Here is a 22,979-nt window from a genome sequence, read left to right as displayed (position 1 = left end):
TTTAAACACCTAAAGGTGTCACAATTTTCAAATGTTTAGGAGCCTGAGAATTGCCCAGGAAGTTAAACACCTGCATAAAATTCCCAGAGACTTGAGCAATCCCTATTGCATGTGGGCACTTTTCCCAAAACCCTCAAATGCATCTCCAGGCTGTCAGGAGCTTCTGCAGCTGCAGGTATCAGCAGTTGTAATCGTGTGCTGGGTTTGGAGGGGCTGTTGTGCAGACACATTCCTGGGCAGGTAAGGCGTGTCTTTGCTTTTTTGTGTGCTGCTGGTTTTGCTGAATACACTTCCAGTGATCCTCTAGATTAAAGAGAAGGAAAAAAAAACTGTGTATTTGATGGCCTTCGGCATATTTTCCTCTGGAAGAAAAGGATGGTTGAAATTGTGGTTCAGCCACTGGTATGATTTCAGACATGCTTTAAAGCTGCTGAGAGCATTTCAACCAGTCAGCAGCAGCACCAAAAGCTCGTCCTTCTTTCCAGCATTACTGAAGGCGTCCAAATTTGGCCTCTGATGAGGGATGGTTTGTTCCAGATTAATTTTGTCATCTGTATTTTGATGGAAACACAGTTGCAAGATGATACAACAAATCTAGCTGGAATGCAGAATTTGGTTTGGTATGGTTGATCAAGTTCCTGAAAAGAAACAAAAATATGTTTTAGACCTCTTAGGTCTGATATTGATGAATAAAAAACACAAAGTAAATTACAAAATATTACCCCTTTTTAAGCCCTTATCTCACATAGGATTTCTGGCACAGTCTCTGAGTCGTCAGCATAAGCTACAAAAGAGAAAGAAAACCACATCTTGTGTTTTCTCATAGAAAATGTGTGATTTGTTAGATATCAGACTCTTTTGCTTTAGATTTTGTTACCGAGCTTATTTATCTTAATAGATTTTTTTAAGAAATGTGAAGAAAAAAAAATTTTTTTGCTTCTCTTCCTTATATCTGCTTTGTAGGAACTCCGCCAGTACCTGTCCAACCTGGCAGACCAGTGCAACAGTGAAAATAATGCTGTGGATATGCCTCTTGTCATCATTTTGGATAATTTGCACCATGTTAGCTCCCTAGGAGAGATCTTTAATGGACTCCTAAACTGCAAGTACCACAAATGGTAAAGAAATAGTATCAGAACACATTGCAAATGTTAATCCTGTACTCAGAACACTGCTCCTGCAAAATCCAATCGCACAAAACCAAAGTCTGCATTAATTTAGTAATGTGGAGGAAGATGACCAAGTTGTCCATATTGTGGACAGTGCTTCAGAGGGATCTTTTTCCTTCATAAAATTATCCATTTTTCTGAAATAAGTAATTTAAAAGTAGTTGTATTTGCTTCATGACGTAGATCATTAGTAGTAAAACCCCATTTGTAGTGAAAGGTCCTGTTTTGGGGCTTCTGGTTTACTTCCAGAATTTGATGTTCACAGAATCTCAGTAGAGAATTTGGTGATAAGTAACTACAAAACCTTCTTTGACAAAAGAGTTTTGAATGACCTTTTTTAATGTTCAGGTTTTACTTAAAACTTGTTTTTTGAAGTTCGCAAGTTTGATTTGCTTGATTTTTTTTCTCCCAATAGTCCGTATATTATTGGCACAATGAACCAAGCCACCTCCTCCACACCTAATCTTCAACTTCACCATAATTTCAGGTACTGTTTATTCATGTTTCTCATTTGTGTTTGTGGGCTGGAAAAGGAGTAATGGTTACTGAGTCATTTGAAATTGTTCTTATCAGCTGAAATAGCAAAGTGAGAGAGAAATGCCATTTGCTCCTGGTTGTTGCCCTGACATGTTCAGCTTGGTTATGGTGCTGTCATTAAAGGAACTGGGGTCATAAAACTTTTATTTCATAGAGGATTGTTAAGATATTTGGTTTTCTAACAGATTTTCAGTACGACAATATTTAGGCAAAGCAGATTAATGAGAAATCAGCTGAAACAATGCACAACAAATATCGGCTCATCTAGTGAAATATTCCAAAGTAACTTCTGCTGAAAAACATGTATGACTGGAATAGCCCATTTTGATCCTGATAATCTGGGAATAAGAAGAGAAATGTAGTCAGGAATAGTTACACTTAGTAGCATGGAAGAGAAATAATGTCCATTTCTGCTGTTGTGCCATAGATGGGTGCTGTGTGCAAACCACACTGAGCCAGTCAAAGGCTTTCTCGGCCGTTTCCTGAGAAGAAAACTGATTGAAACAGAGATCAGTGGCAGGATGAGGAATGCAGAGCTGGTTAAGATTATTGATTGGATTCCCAAGGTCTGGCAACATCTGAACAAATTCTTGGAGGCTCACAGCTCCTCTGATGTTACTATTGGTAAGTACTCTGCCCAGGCATGTGTAAATATACGTATTTTATTTCCTTGTATATCAGGCATATCTTTGTATACTTCCTTGTGCTGTGTCATGTAAAAAAGGCATTCTTTAAAACCCTACTTTTAGATGTCATCACCCTATTTTTGATATTTATTGTGCTTGTGATTTGAGTGTAATATCTGAATTTCTCTCTCCAGGTCCACGGCTCTTCCTTTCCTGTCCAATAGATGTAGATGGTTCTAGAGTTTGGTTCACTGACTTGTGGAACTACTCCATCATTCCATATCTTCTGGAGGCAGTAAGAGAAGGGCTACAGGTGAGCAGGCAAAGGGAAAAATCATAGGTCTAGAATGGCATCTGTTCAAAAGGCAACAAAACTCAGCAGTGGCAACATTTTCTGTAGATACAACCTTGCATGTTGAATATCTGCATGTCTATGAAAATGTAACCAGAATTGTCAATAATCTCAGGCAGAATTAGTCTCTTCAAGGACTTTTGAAATAGAGAGTAGAAGAAGTGAAGTGATTAGATGCCAAACTGCTGATGTTTGCAGTGGGGGGAGTTAGACATACAAATAGCTTTCAATACTGAGTTCCAGAAGCACACCTTAAATTTATCCTGTGCAGCAGAAAAATATGCTTGTCATCATTAACTTTGTTACACAGGATTTTCCTTTGGAAATCAAATCTTTCAGCATAGGAACAAAGCTTTGCATGGAGAGAATGTTTACATGAGTGATAGGAGCAGTATCAGTGACATTTTGATACTTCTCAGTATATAAGATGATTTTTTTAGTAGATTCCTTCATAATTCTTTCAGAGGATGAAGTTAAATAATCATTGATTGTCTGTGTTTAGTAATTGATTCATAATCTGGCAATTTGGAATAGTTTTTGGTGTCTGTATGACTATGAAGCTTGTTGGAATCAGGAGGAGGGTTCAGCAGAGAATTGCTATGGACTTGCCATTTAGGTACGGAAAAAAAGGAGGTTTTTTAATAACCAGCTCTCTGTTCACAGAATAAACCCAGCAGCACCTACTTTAAAATATGGTTTAGAACTAAGTTTTTACTAATGGCTTCTTAAAAAATCGTGAAATACTTGGATTCTCCAAGTTTTGGGTACAATTTGGGCAGCTGCCGTTTGAAATTTGTCAGTACTTGGAGACCTCATCCTCTTTGGAATTGTGGTAGACTCTTAGACATAAGGAAAACAATAGGTCCTGGAGTACAAAACACACTCAGGAACTTTTCCAGAAATAGAACAGGAGAACCATTTTACATGAAACTTGTTTTAAAGGCAGGTAATGGGAGCCAGGAATATTTCCAATCTAAAACAAGAGAAATGAGAGCAGGTGATTTTGCTTGCTCTTGAAATGGAGAAAACTGATACTCACAGTAATGCATGGGCTCCTTGTACTGGGTTTTGGAGCTCTCATATCATTAATCAGTATGTGTGGAAAGCATTGAAAAATTAGTAATGGAAGTGGAGAGAGAGCAATTGATAAAACCATCCTTTTGCTTCCTTGTTCTGCCCAGTATCTCCATCTTTTAGTGTATTTGAGTGGTTTGTGTTCCAGGTGTAAGGACTTCAGTTTCTCACTGTGCTTTAGATTCTTTATCCCCTTCAGCCCCATTTCCCCAGATTGCACTAATTCATCCCTATTTAAATAAGTTCTCTTTTGTTTGGTTGATGGATAAGAAAATGCACTTTAGTACTTGAAGAGTAGCCAGAGTGGTGCTAATAAACAAGCTAATGCTAGAAAGGTGGGTTTCATCTGGGGCTATTTTCTGTTCCTCACGCCCACAAAGAGAGCACATCTTCTTTCCTGAAATTGCCTGCCAGAAAGGAAAGGTGGACTCCTAATTTTGCTCTGATCTCTGTGGATCTGCTCTCAGCTATTTTTATATTTCTTTTTCTCATTTAGAGAATTATTTTGGATCAAATACAAACAAGCCAAATGAATCCTTATAATAATTGCTCCCATGGGAGCTGACTTGTTTTTGTCTTCAAAACAGGGACATGAAAATTAGAAGGTTGTGTAAAACCAAGTTCTTCCTGCTTGGTGTATCAGTACAGAATGTAGCACCAGCAAAAAGAGGACCCAGAGTCCCTGTGGTTTCCTGCCACTGTCACTCATACTCCAGTGATTTTTCTTTCATGCTTTGTGGAGCAACCTGTTCCATCCTTGTCCCATGACTTGCTCCCTGGAAAATGTGCCAGTGAGAGGGGTGGACAGACCTGGTTGCCATGGAAGAGGGTCATGAGTCATTTAGTCTCTCCTGAGCTCAGATCCACTCAGAGTTTTGCAGGAGAAAATATGTGAAAAATACAAAATCCTTGCCACTTACCAAATGACATGTATCACTGTAAATTTGAGAACAAGGTTAAAACAGGAAATCTGGTTTGCCGCATCTTGAAGCTGGGAAGATAAGGTAGCAGGGCTGAAGGATGAAGGGTCCGGGCTGTGGAGGAGGCTCTGTTTCAGATTGCCTAGCACCATCTGCTGGCACCTCTGCTCCCTCCTGCTTCACAGCACACCAAGGGTTGGTATTCACAGCACTGTAATACTTTGTGCATGCAAAATCTAAACCCACAAAAAACATATCACGGAGAAATAGTATTGAGGAAAGTGAGATAGTCCTAGATCCATCAGAGAGCTGGTGAATTTCTTTGCTAGACCATTGTTTTTACCTTGTGCAGGGGGATAAAGGAAGGGGACAGTGACAAAACGTCAGAGACAAACTCCAGTTGCTGAAGGATGTTGATGGTGATATTTATAAAGTAGAAATAAATGTTTTAAAGCAACTTGTAGTTGTATTTATGCTTTTGGAAGTCATGAGGCATTCAAATGAATGTGTTGTCTAGCTAAGGCAAATGGACTAGAACAGGGAGAATATGTTTGGATTCAGTAGTGCAGTCTGTTCCATCCAGAAAAAATGTTTTTGGAGCAGACTTTGCCTACTTAGGAGCCTGAGCATGGACGAATGCTGCTGGTGCTTTTTCTTGGTTGAATACGAAAAAAATTTGACTTGAAAACTTTATGCCTTGACATCCGTCACTCTTGCCTGATGACAGATCTCATGTTTCCTCCTCCACATTCCATGGATGGCGGTTTGTAAGGCACCTCCCAGTGCAATCCAGATGTCAGCACTGATGGCTTCTTTTGTGTGCTGACGTTGTTTAAGTTGACTTAATTAGGTGATGTTATTTTCAGGCATTTCTTCCTTCAGCTGGTGCCAAGAGAAGGGCACTGCAATCTTGGAGAAGGTGGTCTGCTCCTTCCAAATCAGTGCCATGACAAAGGGCTTTGTGTGTGTTTAGGGTAAGGAAACTCTCACATTCAGCTGTGCTTGCAAAGTGTTTCCTGCAGCCCAAGAACCAAGGCACGTTCGTTTTTGCTAGGTAGTCGGTGGATGAGATGGTTGGAATATTTGACATGGTTTTGTGCTCTTTCAGTTGTATGGGAGGAGAGCGCCCTGGGAGGATCCTGCCAAGTGGGTCATGGACACCTACCCCTGGGCAGCCAGCCCCCAGCACCACGAGTGGCCTCCTCTGCTCCAGCTGCGGCCCGAGGATGTGGGCTTTGATGGCTACTCCGTGTCCCGGGAAGGCTCCACCAGCAAACAAGTTCCAGTGAGTGATGCTGAAGGAGATCCTCTGGTAAGCTCTCATTTCTTAACAGCAGAACTGTTTCATTTGCCTTGATTCTAGGGATTAGAAACAGGAACTGGTCTGTGGCTGTAGACTAAATCCCTTCAGTCATCTAATTTTCTCCTTTACTGGAAAAGCTGCGTTTTACCAGTAACTTGAATGCTGCTATGATTTACAGTCAATACCTCTGTTCTGAGTCTCAGTGTTATTGACCCTGCTTGTTTCTCCCTTTCCTTCCTTGCGCACTGGCAAAGCGAACACCGCTGTAGCTGTCACATGGAGTTTATGTTGTTCCTACCTCAAAATACAAATAATCATGAACTTCCTTGCCTCTGCAGATGAACATGCTAATGAGACTGCAGGAGGCAGCCAACTACTCCAGTCCCCAGAGTTATGACAGCGACTCCAACAGCAACAGCCATCACGATGACATCCTGGATTCCTCTCTGGAGTCGACATTGTGATCTCCCTCAGACAGAAGTTGTTTCCACTTGGCAAGAGCCCTGATCACAGACTGATGAAAAGAATACGTTCCTGGGCTGGAATCGCAGTATTAAGAGCTGCAAGAACAAGACACTTGGAGCAATCTTGAACCTGGGTGCAGGCAACCCAAGTGACCTTTCTATTGTTTTTATTTTGGCGATGATGAGAACTGCACTATTCCTTTGTTTCCTTCTTTTTAGTTGCTGTAAGCTCTCATGCCTAAGATCCTGAAGATATTAAAAATAGTCATCATTACTAAGTCGAAGGGACTGGGGTGGGGGGCAACGTCACAGCTGTGAAGCAAATAGCTTTGTGCCATGTGCTGTCTGGAAAGAGAGGGGAGAGGGAAATATTTGCCTATGCTGCTTCTGACCAAACACATTTACGTGAGGGCTGGACTATTACAAATCAGCTTTGTGGGTTAAACTCAGCTTCATATATTTCTGGTGCTATAAAAATATCGCTTGCCTCTGTAATAATACTCAACGAAGGCAAAGCTGCAAAACAGGGAAGTTTGAATAAATATTAAAAAAAGAGAAAAGGAGAAAAAGAAACTAAAACAAAAAGCGCTGCTCTCCTTGCCAGTCTGAGACCTTGGCTTTCTTTCATTGTGTGTTTATAAAGATTATATATATATAAATAGGAATATATAAAAATATATATACAGTCTGAACAAATCAGGTTTTTTTCAAACACTGTGTAGCAATCAATCCTGCTACAAGTGAAAGATCAGGTAGCCTTTTGCTAGTCAGGGCCCAATTCTCTTCCCACTTACATCCACACCACCAGCTGGACTGACTTCTGTGGCATTTACACCCCACTAATCCACCCTGAAGAGAGGGGGCTTCCCACCTTCACAGAAGTCAGTGGCAGGGCTGTGCCCCATGGAGTCCTACAGCTCCAGAGGACCCTTGGCAGTGCACAGGTATGGTGAGCTCTGTACACAGAGGTGAGCTACACCCCTGCAAAGGGTTGAGTCAGACTTTCAGTTCGTAATTCTTGCCATGAAATGTGACAGCTGTTTTTAGGAAACTTTGGGTTCTGTTCCAAGGTTTTGTTCCAATCAACACAACCATAAGGGGGTAAATTAAAATTCAGCTCTGTGGCATTCCAGTGCTACTCTGGTGACAATACTTACTTCCATGACTTTTCTTTTTAATTGCAAAAAAAAAAAAAAAAAAAAAAAAAAGCATTTCAGCAGTATTCCAGTATTCAGGTCTGGAAAAAAAGATAAGGTACTGAGTACTGCATCTTTTGAGTTTAGCTGTGCCATGCTTTTGAGTTGTGGCAGAGCTGTGAACCTGGTTTGGTTTCTCCTCCTCTGTGAACGCACACACCTACACGATCAGTGTTAAGGCTTGTACTTGTGTTGGGGAATAAGAACACCTCCCAAAGAGTTGCACTTTCCTGGTGACACCACCACCCCCAGCATGTCAGCTGTACCTCAGCCAACACCTCACTCCTCAGGAGGGATTTGTACGAGCCTTTCCAGCTCTCCTCTGGTGCTGACTTTTAAAAGCGATGCCTTATTTTGTACTAATTGTGTTTGATTAAATTAGTGCTGTATATTATGGGATTTTATTTAAAGAAACAGGGCTAAAGTCATCTCTTGAAATATCATAAGTTGCTGTGAATATTGTTTGTATGAGATACTAGAATTTGTTTAAATGTGACAAAAAAAGGAGAGAAATGAGATAATGTTTCAGGTTCATATCAATCCCCAGCTAATAAATCACTGAAGAGCTGTTTTATCCATGCAGGAGGGACAAAAGAAGCTTTTCAACTCTAATAAATTACAGGAATATGCTGTTTTTTCAATGTACAGAAAGAAATCTTATTACAAACACTTTTTCAAGAGCTTGTGGGTTTAAAGGAACATAACAAACAAGTTCATGCTTCTGTGGCTCAGCTTGAGAGGATGGTTTTATTATACCTCATGACTTTCTGTAATATAACTACTTTGTCTTACTAAGCTGGTCTTGAATCTGCTCCTGTTACAACTTTTAAGTGCTGATGACTTTTTTTTTAAAGAAAAATATTGTAAAATGAAAAATTTAAATATTTTAATGATGGAGGGAAGAGCTTGTTGTTGTTACTGTTTTAACCTTATGAACTCTGAATTCATTATTTCACTGAATAGAATAACAAAGGTTACTCAGCCAATTTTCTTAATCCAGTTCTTGGTACTGTAAAAAATGGGTTAGATCTGTATGGAATCAAATCCATAGCATGCTGATGATGAGTTTGAGAGAAGTTAATTTTTCCAGTAGTCTTGACAATTCTGCTTCCCAGCACTGACTTTACCTGCTACTACTGTGAATTTTGGTACCTAATCCCCCAACTGAATCCATGCAGACAGAGCATGTGCCTGTAAAAAAAATCCAGTTGCAGGGCTAGGGCTTTAAATGGACTTGATATCCTAGAAAATGTCTTGGTTGACCTTTAACTGAGTGCTAAAAGACATGTTTAAAGTAGTGTTTTATTTGTGGGGAACGGGGTATTTTTTTTTTCTCATGTTTAATCCTGTGCTTAAGCTCAGGAAGAAATTTCTATTATCTCGTCTTTTTTATTGACACTAGCTTGACTTAAAGTGAGATAGGCAATTTTGAATAGGCTAGTCATTCTGAGCATCACAATATTCCGTGTCTTTTCTGAAACTTTGGGAAGCAGGGTTACCTGTTGTGCACACATCTTAGTTTTTTATCAAGACTTTTCATAGATTAAGTCTTTCTTTATGTGACTTTCTTCTCATTTAAGACTTCTTCAAAACACTTCCTTTTTTTTTTTTTTTTTCCTTTTTTCTCCTCCTTACAAAGTTGGCTTGTTTAAAAGAAATATCAACAAGAAATGCAAGATTCTATGCAACATTCGTGTTGAGTTATAAATTGAGAGAATAAACCATTTTCTTTCCTTCAGAACTGCCAAGAATGATACAGGCCATAAATGAGATGTGGTTTATTTGAGGAAGGGGAGGGAGGGGGTTGGTTAGCCTTTTTGTACATTTTGAAAGAAGCAAACTTGATATTTCATTGTTGATGCTTAACTTCGATATTATGTGTATGAAATCTTGTCTAAATGTGGCAATTTTCTTTCAAGAAAAAAATAATATACAAAAACAAAGCAAAAAAAAATCTTTGTTGATATTAAATGGAAGGTTGTTGTTTTGATCTAGTCATTTCCAGTGGAACAGTTTATGAAATATGTTCTATAAGATGTACATTTTTTCATTGTAACATAGAAATGTAAATATTTGATTAAAAGTGCTGCATTTTGATGAATTTTTTCTAGCCATTTTTAAAGAGAAAACTAGGAATTGAGTATTTTGTGTACGTTTATGATGTTTTTCATTTGCTCCTCTCCCTATTTAATTTTCAGTTCTCATTTAGGATTGGAATTTGTGAATGGTCTGTTTGAGATCATGCCTCCCCTTTCTCACTCTCCCCGTTTCTACCCCTTCCCCACCCTGTGTCATGGAGAATAAAGCTGATGATTGTACCAGTCTTAAATTATTCATGATTCAATAAAATTGATGCTTATTTATTCAGATTTGTGGCTTCCCAGAACTTTTTATCCCTTCCTAAGCACCATTTTATAATTTTTCATTTGCAGATCGTGGGGTTCACTCCTTTGGTTTTGTAGGCTTTATTAAGTATTTGTGAGGAGGTGCCAACAGCCCTCACCTATCCATCCAGTCTTGCCTGGAATGTTTCCAGGGGCATCTCCCACCCTTCTGGACAACCTTTGTGTTCCACACAGTATTCCAATTTTCTCTTCACCCATTTGATAGAGACATTATGGTTATACAGTAATAAATACACAGTCAGTAAAAACATGTAGGAAACTATTATCCTTCATGACAAATAAATACTCTGACTAAAAAAAAAGTTAAAGTTCTCTATTTAAAAAGGATAAATGCAAACACCTCTGCACTTAAAATCGAGGAGGTTTGGGGTTTTTTTCCTGGAGACTTACTGTCTTCATATTTCTTTTTTGACAGTTCCTTGTCCACTCATCACCTGTTTGAATGTTTAATGTTGATAGGACAGATTCACATGTAGAAAATTTCGAGGAAAATAGAGAAGTTCTGCTGAAAACTTATGATCTGCATTCAAGTTTGTTCAATCCAAAAATGCTCTTAATGACACAGCAGTGTAAATGGTAGCTCAGAGGTGGTCTGTAGTGTGGGCATTGTCCTCCACAGCAGTTTTCCAGAGGCAGAATTGCTTTGGACATGCTCAAGCACATTTTTCTGTGTTCTGTAAATTTCCTTTGATTCACAGAATTGCATGTCCTGGACTTAGTTCTGGAAAATGCTTCAGCCATATCTTGGACAATTTTTGAATCCATACTGGACTGCCAAAATGCTTATTATCTCTCAGGAATTCTTCCCTTCTTTTCCTTTTTTGGCTGCCCTGTCCCTTTCCTGCATTATTCTTTTCTCTGTTCTATGCACACTGTCTTGTACACTTATCTTGACTTTTTCTTTACCTCATCTTCTCTTTAACCTTTATTTTTCTGCTTTTTTTGTTTCCAACATCCTATTTCATTTTATGTCCTTCCTGGATCCATCTCATCATTTCTCAGTGCCATAAGATCAGTGCTGACTTCCTTTCTGCAGTGGAAACAGGAAATTCTCTGGAGTCATTCTATATACCCAGTCTGCAGCCTGTGACACGTATTTACACCTTTCTTATTCCTCTGCCCTTTTCCACTGGTACTTTGGAGGAGTCACCTCAAGAACCAGAGAGGAAATTCCTCCTGATACCCTGCAGGCGCCCCATCCTCCATTCCACACTTTCTGTCCATTTCACCACATAAATGATGCCAGGATTCTGACATTGATCTCTGTGGTAACCAATGGTTATCTGTGGTTTCCAATGTGGATGTTTAATCTGGGCTTTTGGGGGTTAGAACAGAGCACAGCAGCTGAGGACAACTTCCATCTTTGCCCCTGGCAGTGGGGCTGACTGTAGGCAAATCCTTCCCCATCATCATCTTTGTTGGCTTAGCCACACACAGAAATGCATGTTCCCGTCTCCTTCCTCAATCATAGGATGGTTTGGGCTGGAAAGGACCTTTAGAGATCATCTAGTCCAACCCCCTGCTCGGACATCTCCTGTAGGAGCAGGCTGCTCAGTCACAGGTATTTCTGATTTGCTCCGAGGCTCGAGAGATGTTACAGGGAGTGGAGACCATGCTCTGGCTAAATATGGGTAATTCCTCCTCCAGCAAGTGCACCCATGTGGGGTTGGCCATTTAGGAAGTCTGAAGGATCTTACATGAAATGGAATCCACGGGCAGATGGGAAGAGGTTGTGCTTCCACTGAGATCCTGACTGAAAGCCCTTTGTAGACCAAGGATCTGGTGATCTGCATGTCAGGGAGCCTGAGTATGGCCAGGATGGTGCTGTGCTGCTCTGCCCTGTGCCACGATGACAGGCTGCCCTCCAGACCTGGGTTGTGATGCACAGAGCCCTTGTCCATAGGATCAGCTCAGGCCACTCTAACAGAGACATGCAGCTCCTGCTGGGCATGGGGCTGAGCCATCTGTGTGTCCTTGGCTTTGTCTAACCATGCAGCAAGAAGGTCTCATGGGTACATCCTTTCTGTTTGACAGCAGAAAGGGTTAATAGAGTTCTTTTGCTGTGAGAAAACCCCCTCCTGTAACATCTTGAATGCCCACACCTGTGGGTGGGGTGTGGCCAGGATGCTGTGTGTGGATGTTGCTCCACTGGGGGTTCTCAGCATCTAAGGGACAGAAGATTGTCTCTGTTGTTGCTGTTCCCATCTTGCAGTGTTCTCTCTAACAAATACCGTTTGATGCCTCCCTCACCAGACCTGAGTGCCTTTTTATCGGGATTGTGATGAACCAGCACCACCCAGTGCAAAAGAGGAGTTAGGACACAGAGCCCAAGGCCAGTGGGGAAGGAACAAGCTCATGAGCTCAGATCTGTGTGAGCCACTAAACCTCATCCACAACAGGATTTCTGACAATATTATTGCACAATTTTCAGCTTCACACTTTCTGCCAGACCACCAACCTCCAGTCCCAAATCAGTCCTGACTGTTAAACAATCTATTTCTGCACAGGAGTGCCCAAGTAATCCATGAGGATCCTGGAAAGCTCTGAGAAATGCTTCCTACTGCAGATGCTGGACGTGCTGACTCAGAACAGCCCATTGCTGGCTGGATTTAGTGCTCACAACCTGCATAACTATCAGTGGTGGCCTTGGATATAATGATAACAGCATTGTGAAGTTTCAGATCCTGCTAAGAACACTGAAGATAACTGATAGGACAAACCCCCTAGATTTCAGAAGCACTGAAACTTCCACTCCTGAAACTTCCATATGCTCAGAGCCCAGCTGTGAGGGTCTGTGGGAAGCATCCATGGAGAGCTCAAGCAGCTTATAAGGGCTGGGAGTTACTCAGGAACAGTCCAACCCCTACAAAGGGAGAGGGAGATAGCAGAGCAAGAGACAACCCTGGCTTAGCAGAGAGCTTTGGGATGTGTGTAAACACCAAAAAAAAAAAAAAAAAAAAAAAAAAAAAAAAAAAAAAAAAAAAAAAAAGATAAATACTGACCACTGGAAGGTGGCCAAATACCACCAAGGACTACAAGAACCTTGGCGGGGTATACAAAGTTGTATTTAGGAAGGCTAAGCTTAGCTAAACCTAGGAGGGGTATGAGAACCTGTCCTGTGAAGAGAGACTTAAGCAGTTGAGTCTCCTCCTGAAGAAAAACTTGTTGAGGACCTCATGGCAGGAGTTCAGTACCTAAAGGATAGCCACAAAGGAGATGGATGCTCCCTTTTCACAAGGAGCCACATGGAGAAGACAAGGAACAATGGGTACAAGTTGCACCAGGAGAGGATTTATCTCACTACCTCAATGGCATTTTTTACAGAAAGAATAATCATTCTGTGGAACAATCTCCTCAAAGATATGGTAGAGTCCCCATTGATGGTGGTTTTCCAAAATATGGTAGATCAGGGTAATAGTCCTCACCTAGATTCCCTTTCCCACAAAAGGCTGGACCAGAGGATCTTTCCATGTCTTCCAACCTGTGCTGTTGTATGATTTTATGAAGTATTTTAGCCCTTTGCTGGTTGCATGGGAGGGAAAATTAGGTAAAAGCAGCACACCTGGCACTTGTGCATGTCAAGTAAAGGCACTCCTGTGAGGCCCCACTCTGCTGGGCTTCCCAGGCCTTAAATCCCTGTCATGTGGGTTGGGAAAGTGGTGCTGGTGTGGATTTTGGAGCTTGAAGGACATTATTTACTTGTATCAATTCAATCTTGGTTCAAAACCACAAGAGCCCTGAATATGTCCAATTTTGTCACTTGATGTGGGCCAGCAGAAGGGATGACCTTTGCCATCCTTGCTGAGCTGTGTGCTCCTCAGGCACAGCAGTGGGGCAGCTCCAGCTGCTGGAAAAGCAAATCCAGGGAACAGATCCATTTCTGCTCTTCAGTCTGATCACTTCTGCTCCCAGCACTGGCACATGGCCAGGCTGGGGAGGGAGCACAGCCAGCAGTGAAACTGCCTTGCTGCTCTTCACAATAACAGAGCCCAGAGCTTGTTGTCAAACCCACCCTTGAACTTCCCAGCAAAGGGTTTTAAATGCTATCAGTGTTTTCTAGGACTGAACTTGGGTCTCTTCAAACCAAGCTAGTTTCCTGTAGGATGTGAGTTTAGGACTGGTTGTGGTTAATGTCCTGTCATCACCCTCAGCCTTTGCTGGTTGCTTCTGGAAACTATGGTCTTGCATCATGTGCTCTACTTAACCTCTTTAAGATTATTGCAATGTTCAAACTTTCCTGGATGAAAGGTGTTCTTCAAAAGAGATTATTTTATTTTATTTTATTTTATTTTATTTTATTTTATTTTATTTTATTTTATTTTATTTTATTTTATATTTATTTTTTACTTAACCTGCTCCCAGTAAAGGGCTGTGCAGGAGCCTTGTCTGCCTGGCTGTGGCTGGGTGAAAACACTTCCCCATTTGTGCAGGGCAACTATTTTATCCCTTAAGAAACCAGCTGGTTCTACATGCTAGATGTAGAACTAGCTGGTTTCTTAATGGATAAAATAGTTGAGAATTTGCTGCCCTGAGCTCACATCACCAAAGTTAAGTCCCCCTCTCTGCCTTATCCATTCCCCAGTCTGGGAGATGTCCCTCTTGTCTCTGAGAAGGAAGAAAATACACACAAGACCTCTGGGCTGTTGGGTCACTAAAAAGAGCCCTTTGATATTCTAAAGCAGAGGTTGTTATGGGAGTGTATTACACATGGAATTACCGGAGTTTCCAAAACTCTGGATGCTGCTAGTCATTATGGAAACCATTCCATCTCCATGAAGGCAGGAAAGGCTTCTTGTCACCTTCCCTCCTTTCCCAAAGCATACAGATGGCTGCATTAAAAGTAGAGACAAAGAGAGAGTGCTGAGGGAATGGAGGGAGGCCGCCTCCAACGTTCTGGCTGTTAACAGCAAATTATGGACCATTTTGCTCTCAGAAATACACCCAAACTGAACTCCCAATGCCATGCACACCAGGACAACCCAGCTGCCACTAGATCCTCCTAATGTGACTAGTATCTATCCACATTTGAGGAAAGAGAATAAGTTTATGCCTTTGACATTAGACCTCCAAAAAGGATGGCTAGTTCTGCAGTACTTCCCTTGGTGCAGCTGTGCCACGTGAGTAATCCCATGGTAGCTGTGAGCTCTGGATTCTTCATTCAAAGTGTACAAGGGAAATGTTGGAGAAGGAGGTCCCCTTCCTGAAGCCACAGATGCAGTCTGACAGCTGTTGGTAAATAAAAACGAGCCCTTTAATTTCATATTAAGGTATCTCTGAATCTCAAATGTTTGTGCTTAGTAGTCACATAATGTTCTTTTTGCTATTAAAAAAAAAGACTTTGAAAGGAGAAAAGAATGAAGTGTCAGCTTTATTATTGTTGCTGCCTTTAATGAAGGGATGGCACTGGTTTTGGGCTAAGAATGATTTATTGTTCAGATAAACATCAGTCTCAGAGGCTGGGAGATTTTAAAGGAGCAAGCTGTCAGCTATAGTTCAAGAGTGGTTACAAGTTCTTTGTTATAAGACAATATATAACTTTCTAAACTAATAGATAGTTGCTACAGGGTTTATTTTGCTTTTCTAACCTATTACTTTTACTTTATTTTGCTGCACTGTGGATACTTTTGCCTAATGGGCTTCTGTCTCACATGTACACATATGCTTTTATTATAACCTCTAAATTCCTAACCTATTTCATATTATTACATTACTGCACTATAAACTTTTCATCATCTTACTTAAACAGTTTCTTACTTAAGGTATAGTCTTTCTTACAACTATAGAAACATAAGTTTATGATTTTCCTAATGTCTGTGTATTGTATTTTTATATCAATCTAAGCTTCTGCTAAGGCTGCAAATTAAACTCTTCTGTGTCTGTGGAAGTTTCTAGTTTTCTGATTCCCACAGGATCAATAAATGTCACATTTTGGGTAAGGATTTTTCCCTGTTAAATGACAATTCCATTATTTTTTTCCTTTAGTATGGCTATTTGTCTAGCAGTGTAAGATGTAATAGCCCTCATGCTGAAAGAAGCAGTCTTAAGAAGTTATTTTTGATAGCATTTCTAGTGCAGAGAAAATGCAAAGAGCAGAGGGTTTAGGAAGATCAGCAGTTTCTGTTGAACAATGAATTGGGAGGGTTTTGTACAAGTAATGTTCTTATTTTGGACTTGCTCCTTTCTAGAGTGTTGAAGTGTGTGTGATGGCATCTATGCTCTCTGGAGTAGCCACTGGATTTTAAAACAAGCTGTGTTTTGAATTCATTCTGTCTTTATAAGTTACTTAACTATAGTCTTATGCTTACTGGATGTGCTGGTTTTGGCTGGGGCAGAGTAAATTTTCTTTCAGTGGCTGGTAGGGGACTGTACTTTGGATTTGTGCAGAATGCACAATAATACAGACATTAATAATAATGCTGATAACACAGAGATGTTTTAGTTATTGCTGAGCAGGGCTTGCACAGAGCCAAGGCCTCCTCTGCTTTCTGTTCTGCCTCACTGGTGAGGGAGTTGGGGGTGCCTGGGAGGGTGGGAGGAGACACAGCCAGGACAGGTGACCCCAAATGACCAAAGGGATATTCCAGACCACATGGTATCAGGCTTAGGCTATAAAGTGGGGAGAAGGAGGAAGGGGGGGGAGCTGTTTGGAGTGATGATGTTTGCCTTCCCAAGTTACCATTCTGTGTGATGGAGCCCTGCTCTCCTGGGAAGGCTGAACACCTGTCTGCCTATGGGAAGCACTGAATTAATTCCTTGTTTAGCTTTTCTTTTGTGCATGGCTTTTACAAAACAACAACTCAACAAACACAAACCCAACAAGCTCTTTTGCTGTTTCACTATATTTTGTGGGATAAATACTGTCTGTGTCTTTTCCATCTCTTTTTCTATTCCACCTCTATCAAGTGTATGTTATCAATTGCTAATGGCTTCAAGGTGTCAGAGAGGTAGAAGATGAGAAATGTGACAATGTGTCCCAGCTCAGATGCGTCCATTGGAAACAGGTTAAAGACCTGGAACAGACTTTCTAGCAGGGGGTAGTCATGCCCTGTGCCTGGCAGTATTCAGGAGGCTTTTGGACAATGCCCTTTAATAGCACTTTTAATTTTTGGCCAGCCTTGAAGCTGGACTAGATGATTTTTGTAGGTCCATTCCAAATGGAATCACTCTCTTCTTCCTTTCACACCTTCCCTTGTGGCTGTGGCAGTGAAGTGGAGGGGGAGACAGCTCTCCTCTCACAGAGGGAGATCTGTATCTGGGGGACATCTGCTGCATTTGTTTCTTTTGTTTTGGTGTGTCATGAATGGTGGGCATTAAAGATCATGGAGCAGAAAATAAATGCAATTTTGTAATGAAATCTCTGTTTCAGAAAAACTCTGCTGCCTGTAAGCAAGGCAAAACCCATTGATATTTCTGTAGTGTATAGCAGAAATGTAAAAACAAAAAGCAGGTGGGTGGTTACGGATTTGCCTGGTGTTGTAGTAATGATCCTTGGGTGGACTTGAGGTTGAAGAGTAAAATTTATTTCTTTCATTCTGTTTCTCTACCCTGTAAGAATTAATTTAATTAATTACCTGCTCCCAGTGTATAAGCTGTAGTATCCTAGCGATGTCTGAAGAGTTGCTCCCTAGCTAAAAGGCAGGTAAGTATTCTTGTAAAATCACTTAATTAGAGACTGATAAATTCTTATTGAATCACTAATAAGGTAGATTCCTCTCCCAGACACAAACTACAACAACCTATTATCTAGAACCAAGTACTACCAAATGATCAAATTTGGAAATCTACTTTTTTTTTATTTGACAATCATCCACTTTAATATATACACATATTTAGAGTCTGTACATGGTAAAATACAAAATAAAAGTGTTTCTTTATAAGTTACACAATTTCACAGCCATGTTCACCTGTAGTTTAGCTGCCATTTAATTAAAAATAAGAGAGAAGCATTGTTGAGCCATTGTTATAATCATTGACAATAACCTTGGTATAAAACACCCATACAGAGTAAGTGTACAAAATAGTGTACAGTTCATATAAGCTGTGCAAAGACAGCAAAGTTCAGTTAAAAATCAAAGAGATGTATCCACTTTCCTCTGTCCACACCATGAATAGGAGAAGCAAAGTGGAAAATAAGCACAAATCTGGGCAAGAAGATGGGTTAGACAGTGCTTTGAACACAATATTGATTAATAAATTAAGATGAAAATCATAAATATATAAGATCTTCATTACACAGGGCATGCTTGCATTATACTTCAAAGTCATTCCAGGGATTTCAATGGATTTGTTGCACAAGCATGGTGCCATTTGGGGTGAGGAGGGAGGCAGAGCTTGGTCTGGGTCCCTCAAGGTTATTTATTTTGGAGGAAAGTGTTGCTAGATCAGACAAGTCTTCAGTAGCACCTGAAGTAATACAGTAGCTGGAAATTCACTTGAGAGCTGATAGAAATGGTCACGCCGTCTATATTGTATTTTTGATGATTTTTTTATCTGGGGGAAGAAGTTTCCTTTCCTACAGGGAAATTTCCCTTTCCTCCCTACTGTACAGACAGGAGCTGCTTGTTGTCTGTTTTTTGGGAGAAGGTAGCTAATTGAGCAGCTATTGATTGCTAAGCAGAGAGAGTTATGAAAAGCTGGGCATATATTATGAACATGAAAACCTCCACACAGGGCAACAAATGAGGAACACCAGTGAGAAGGAAGCAGCTATTGTGATAAAGAAGCAATGTGGACATTGGGGTGGGACAGCACCTCTTCAATTTATAGCACTCTGGTTTATTTACATCTTTGCAGTGTCCTCATGTGATAGTAGGGGCAGGCAAGTGATCTAAGAGACTGTTATCTCCTCCTCTTCTTCTTCCCCTTCATCATCCTCTTCCTCTGAGTCTGAGAAGTCTGAAGGTTTGCTGGGGCTGCTAGAATGGGATGGAGAAGGAGACATCTGGGAGTCCAGTCTGTCCCTCAGGTGTAGATGTTCTGGGGATTGGTGGTAGGTTAGGGGATGCTGGGGGCTGGGCGGGCACACAGGGGGAACTTCCTCCTCCTCCTCTGCTGAACATTTCTTGCCTACGTCACTGAGGTCTGGGTGAGGGTTGAACTTGGTGGGTAGGGTCTGTTCTCTGCAGCCACCAGAGGAGAGGAGCTCTCTTTCTTTGGAGTTCCTCCATTTCATCCTCCTGTTCTGGAACCAGATCTTTACCTAGGGAACAAAGCAACAAAGAAGTGAAACGGTTCAGTGAAACAGGGACCAAAAAAGGTGGTTTTGGCTGCACTCTCAAAACCCTGCACATGCCCATACTAAAGCTAACAGGAGCCACATAATCTGATCTTTGGAGGAGCCTAGGAGGGAGCTCAGGGGCAATCAGGCTGGTCCTACTCACCCAGCTGGGAATCGTGACATTTTTGGCTCTGTTGATCACCTGTAACTTGCTTTGGGTGTTCTCCCTGCTCCCCGTCCCCTTCTCCCCTGCTTCTCTCAAGCTGCCCCCGGGGAGTGGGGGATCTTGGCTCCCCACACACCCTTTGCCCTCCCCCATCTGGGGCCCCTCTCACCTGTGAGTCCTTCAGGCCCAGCTTGGCTGCCAGCTTCTTCCTGTCGGGTTTGCTGATGTACTTCTGCTTCTGGAACATCTTCTCCAGCGCCTTGCGCTGCACGTCGGAGAAGACAGCGCGGCGCAGCATCCCCCGGCGGGGCTTGCCCCGGGCAGCCAGCGGCCAGGAGAAGGTGCCAGGGATGGGGACCACGGCGGAGGCAGCTGTGGGAGGGACACACGGCACTGAGCGGAGCGGGACCGGCCCCGCCATCCCTCCCTGCCCTTCGGGCGGGCACTCATCAACCTGGGGCCTTGAAAAGGAGCTTTAGGCTTAACCAGCCGTCCCCTTTTCAGGCAGTGATCGCCGGGATTAGATCTATCAACTCAAATGTGGAAAATGGGTCAATGGTGGCCGGTTTTGTTGGGAGATTCAAAGGTCTCCGGCCTGAAAAGGCAAAGCGAGGCGTACCGGCTAAGATAGAGGTATAATAAAAAAGCTCTCCCTCCCACTCAGAAGCATTTTTTTTTTCAGATGCTTTTATCATTTCAGATGCTTTATTATGCTAGAGATGAAAATGAGGACTTTTCTGATTCCGAACAAAACAGCTCCTCTTCAGATGCAGTTTTGATCAACCAGTATTCATCTTTTTATAATAATCTCTTCTCTCTCCCTCTCCCCTCCTCCAAAGTTGGAGAATTCAATTCGAAGACATGAAAAGTTGCAGCTAATTAGCACACTGCCTGGTTCCCAATGGCATTAGTATGATAAAAAAGGGCAGAGTTTCGCCTTAAAAAAAAAAGGAGGGGGGGAACCTCCCCAAGAGAGACAGAGATGCTAATGAAGCGTGAATGGTAATTGTGTAGTAATGAACTAACAGAAAAAGACTGAGGACAAGCAGCTAACGCCATATATTATTGGAACAAAAGAGATTTACACTTTCAAACTAAACACAACGGCATGCCAGGCTCCTCCGGAGAATACTGATGGCACAATCGTCTCTTTCCCCAAATCATTTTCATTAAATGGACATGAAAAGCTATTTATAAAGCTCAAGTTGTTTTTGTTAGGCTATTCACATGCTGGAGAAAGGAAGCAAATTCCATTATCCAGAGGATGAATAGAAGAGCTTGGGTTATTTTTTTTTCCTCTCTCCCTTTCCCTGTTTTCTTTTTAAATTCATAGCTTGTTTGTGTAATTAGATTTCGGTGGGTTCTTTTTAATTGTTCTCTCAGCATCATAATATTTCGGTGCTGCAACAATCACAGCTCCGTGGCCTGCTTTCTCTCCTTTCCCATGCTTTGACAGTGTACCCGGGAAGGTGGAGGACGGAAGGGTTAGTAGTCGGAGGTGATGGAGCAGAGGATAAGGAAGCGGCGGAGGTGGAGCAGGGCAGTCACACCGCTCCCGCAGCGCGCTGGACCCGCCCGTAACGCGGAAAGGTTTGGGGGACACCCACGGGCTCCCTCCCTCTTCCCTCCCTCGCTCCCTCCCGCCCGCTCTGCGGGGGCGCGGAGCGCGGGCGGCGGGAGCTGACCGCTCCTCGTGGTGCTGAAACATCCCCCGGTCGGGCGGGAGGGAGGGAGGGAGGGCGGGAGCGGGGACCAGCCTCGCCTCGGGACCGTGACAATCCCGGCTAATTTGCGGATCAGCGGGGGGAGCGGGCAGGGAATGTCAGGCAGTCACTGCCTGTGCTAAATCGGGCAGCAAATTGGCGCGACTGATGCTTGAATGTTGTACTCCTTCCAACCTCTGAACTGCAGCATAACCCCGGCGGGAGGAACGCAGGGACGGGGAGAAATCACGGGGCTGTGCCGGCAGAGGGGCCCGCCCGCACACAGGGACATTTCAAACACCTACCTGGGAAATAGGAGGATCTGAGAAAGGGCTGGAAGGATCCTTCAAAGTAGGGAAAGGAGAAAGTCTTTGGCGGGACGCTCTGAAGCAACGCAGGGGAGGTTTCTAGTAAATAAATAAAATCAAATTAATCGGAGAGTAACCGCCAGTTGGACTCGACCGACGGCAAGGCTGGGTTCTGTCGCTCGGTCCGGAGACCAGCGCTGTGGTACTTTTAGAAAAAATAAAAGAGCCAGACCGAACTCGGAAGGGCCGAGGGAAAGAGGCACTTTTGCTGGTTTTGCCAGCAAAGCGGCACCCGTGGGGACAGGGTCAGCCAGAAGACACGGCCGGGGGACCTCTCGTCTCTGGGACCCCTCCCTCCGCCTGCTCCTCCCGTCCGTCCCGGCCGCCGGCAGCGCTGCCCCTCGCCCTTGAAACCCGAGCGATGCCAGAGGGCTCTGCAGCTTGGGACTGGGTCCTGCCTCCCTTTCCAGAACCAGGTCCCTGCGCTACCCCTCGGCCGCCACCCCCTCCTGCGGACGGTGTGTCCCCAGCGCTCGGAGCCGCGGCCGGCGGCAGCTCGGGCTGTCCCCCGCTTACCGGCTCGGGGCGTGGAGGAGAGGATGGCGTTGACTCCAAACTTCAGGAAAGTGGAGTCGCTTCTGGAAGTCTGTGGCGAACAGATCCTCCTGGAGCCGGCCGTGGTGGAGCTGGGGAGTTCCGGCGTCCCCGAGTCCGTCCTGGCCGCCGAGGTTGGAGGGGACATGCTGGGCGGGGGGGCAGTCCTGGGCAGATAGCTGGCGGGCCTGCTGATCCGGATCAAATCTTCTACCAGGAAGCTGGAATGGCTGGAAAAAGCCGACTGCAGCGACTGAGGCAAGGTAAGGGTGGGGGTCGGCCGGAGGAGGCTGGGGTAGACGGCTGGAGGGGCGATGAGGCTGGGGAACATCATCGCAGGGGCCGTCCGCGGAGCCGGGCTGGGGCCGCTCGCCTGCTTGTTTGTTTGTTTGCTTTTGTTTTCTGCTTTGCAAACCTGGGTTGGTAAAGATCCAGCCAGCGAGTCTGGCGGAGTTCTCTCTGCCCCTTCCTCCTGGACCATGGGTTTTATAGTGGTCAGCCCCGCTGAGGCTCTTTCAAAAGTGACAGCCCCAACAATGAGGTTCAACAAAGTTCTCCACTTGAGCTTCATTCAGGGCGAGCTCCCGGCTTTTCCATTGGTCCGGGGCTGCAATTTATGATTGGATTAGACTTCATAAGCAACCGGGGCACAATGGTCCCGCCACAAAGAAAGTGTAGTCATCAATTTTGCATATTGACCGCCTCTTTGGAATACAGCGCTCCAAAGGCTCCCAGCAGGGTTTTGTTCAGAGGCAACACACACAGGCTAATTAAATGCCTATTTAAAAGTTTCAAATGACATCTTGCCTCGTAGAAAGGGAATTATTTAAAGAAAGCACTAAATTTATTTGCCGCTCCCCTGCTGAGTTTAGGAAATAAATCAATAAATATTCATATAAACTTATCTGCGGACTCTCAGAAAAGCACGGGTTTTGTGGATTTGAA

At 43.1% G+C, this 22,979-nt stretch overlaps 2 protein-coding genes across 6 annotated transcripts in view; one reads left to right on the top strand and one right to left on the bottom strand.

The window, feature by feature from the left end:
* NAV2 (neuron navigator 2) overlaps window positions 1-10,010 on the top strand; it is a 374,080-nt gene extending 364,070 nt beyond the window's left edge. For all 5 annotated transcript variants that reach the window (XM_053980574.1, XM_053980572.1, XM_053980573.1 and 2 more), the window contains 6 exons: window positions 964-1,118; window positions 1,585-1,656; window positions 2,134-2,330; window positions 2,527-2,645; window positions 5,787-5,990; window positions 6,320-10,010. In XM_053980574.1, coding sequence (XP_053836549.1) covers window positions 964-1,118; window positions 1,585-1,656; window positions 2,134-2,330; window positions 2,527-2,645; window positions 5,787-5,990; window positions 6,320-6,445 — 873 coding nt within the window. In that variant the 3' untranslated portion in view covers window positions 6,446-10,010. The remainder of the gene's footprint in view (window positions 1-963; window positions 1,119-1,584; window positions 1,657-2,133; window positions 2,331-2,526; window positions 2,646-5,786; window positions 5,991-6,319) is intronic.
* Window positions 10,011-18,873: 8,863 nt separating this feature from the next.
* On the bottom strand, window positions 18,874-22,368 carry DBX1 (developing brain homeobox 1). Its single transcript, XM_053981584.1, has 4 exons — window positions 22,017-22,368; window positions 21,438-21,539; window positions 19,599-19,801; window positions 18,874-19,245 (listed from the first exon to the last, which is right to left on the bottom strand). Exons 1-4 carry the CDS (start codon window positions 22,366-22,368, stop codon window positions 18,874-18,876), a joined length of 1,029 nt encoding a protein of 342 aa, XP_053837559.1.
* Window positions 22,369-22,979: the final 611 nt, after the last annotated feature.

The sequence above is a fragment of the Vidua macroura genome, chromosome 6 (genome assembly GCF_024509145.1).
Source record: "Vidua macroura isolate BioBank_ID:100142 chromosome 6, ASM2450914v1, whole genome shotgun sequence".
Taxonomy (NCBI): Eukaryota; Metazoa; Chordata; class Aves; order Passeriformes; family Viduidae; genus Vidua; species Vidua macroura.
This window is presented reverse-complemented; position numbering and strand designations above follow the sequence as displayed.

Coding starts and splice junctions, on each gene's coding strand:
- DBX1 (XM_053981584.1), bottom strand. CDS start 22,368: ATGATGTTCCCCAGCCTCATCGCCCCTCCAGCCGTCTACCCCAGCCTC. Junction 21,540..22,016: donor CTCCTCCACGCCCCGAGCCG/GTAAGCGGGGGA, acceptor TTTATTTACTAG/AAACCTCCCCTGCGTTGCTT. Junction 19,802..21,437: donor CAGATCCTCCTATTTCCCAG/GTAGGTGTTTGA, acceptor TCCCTCCCACAG/CTGCCTCCGCCGTGGTCCCC.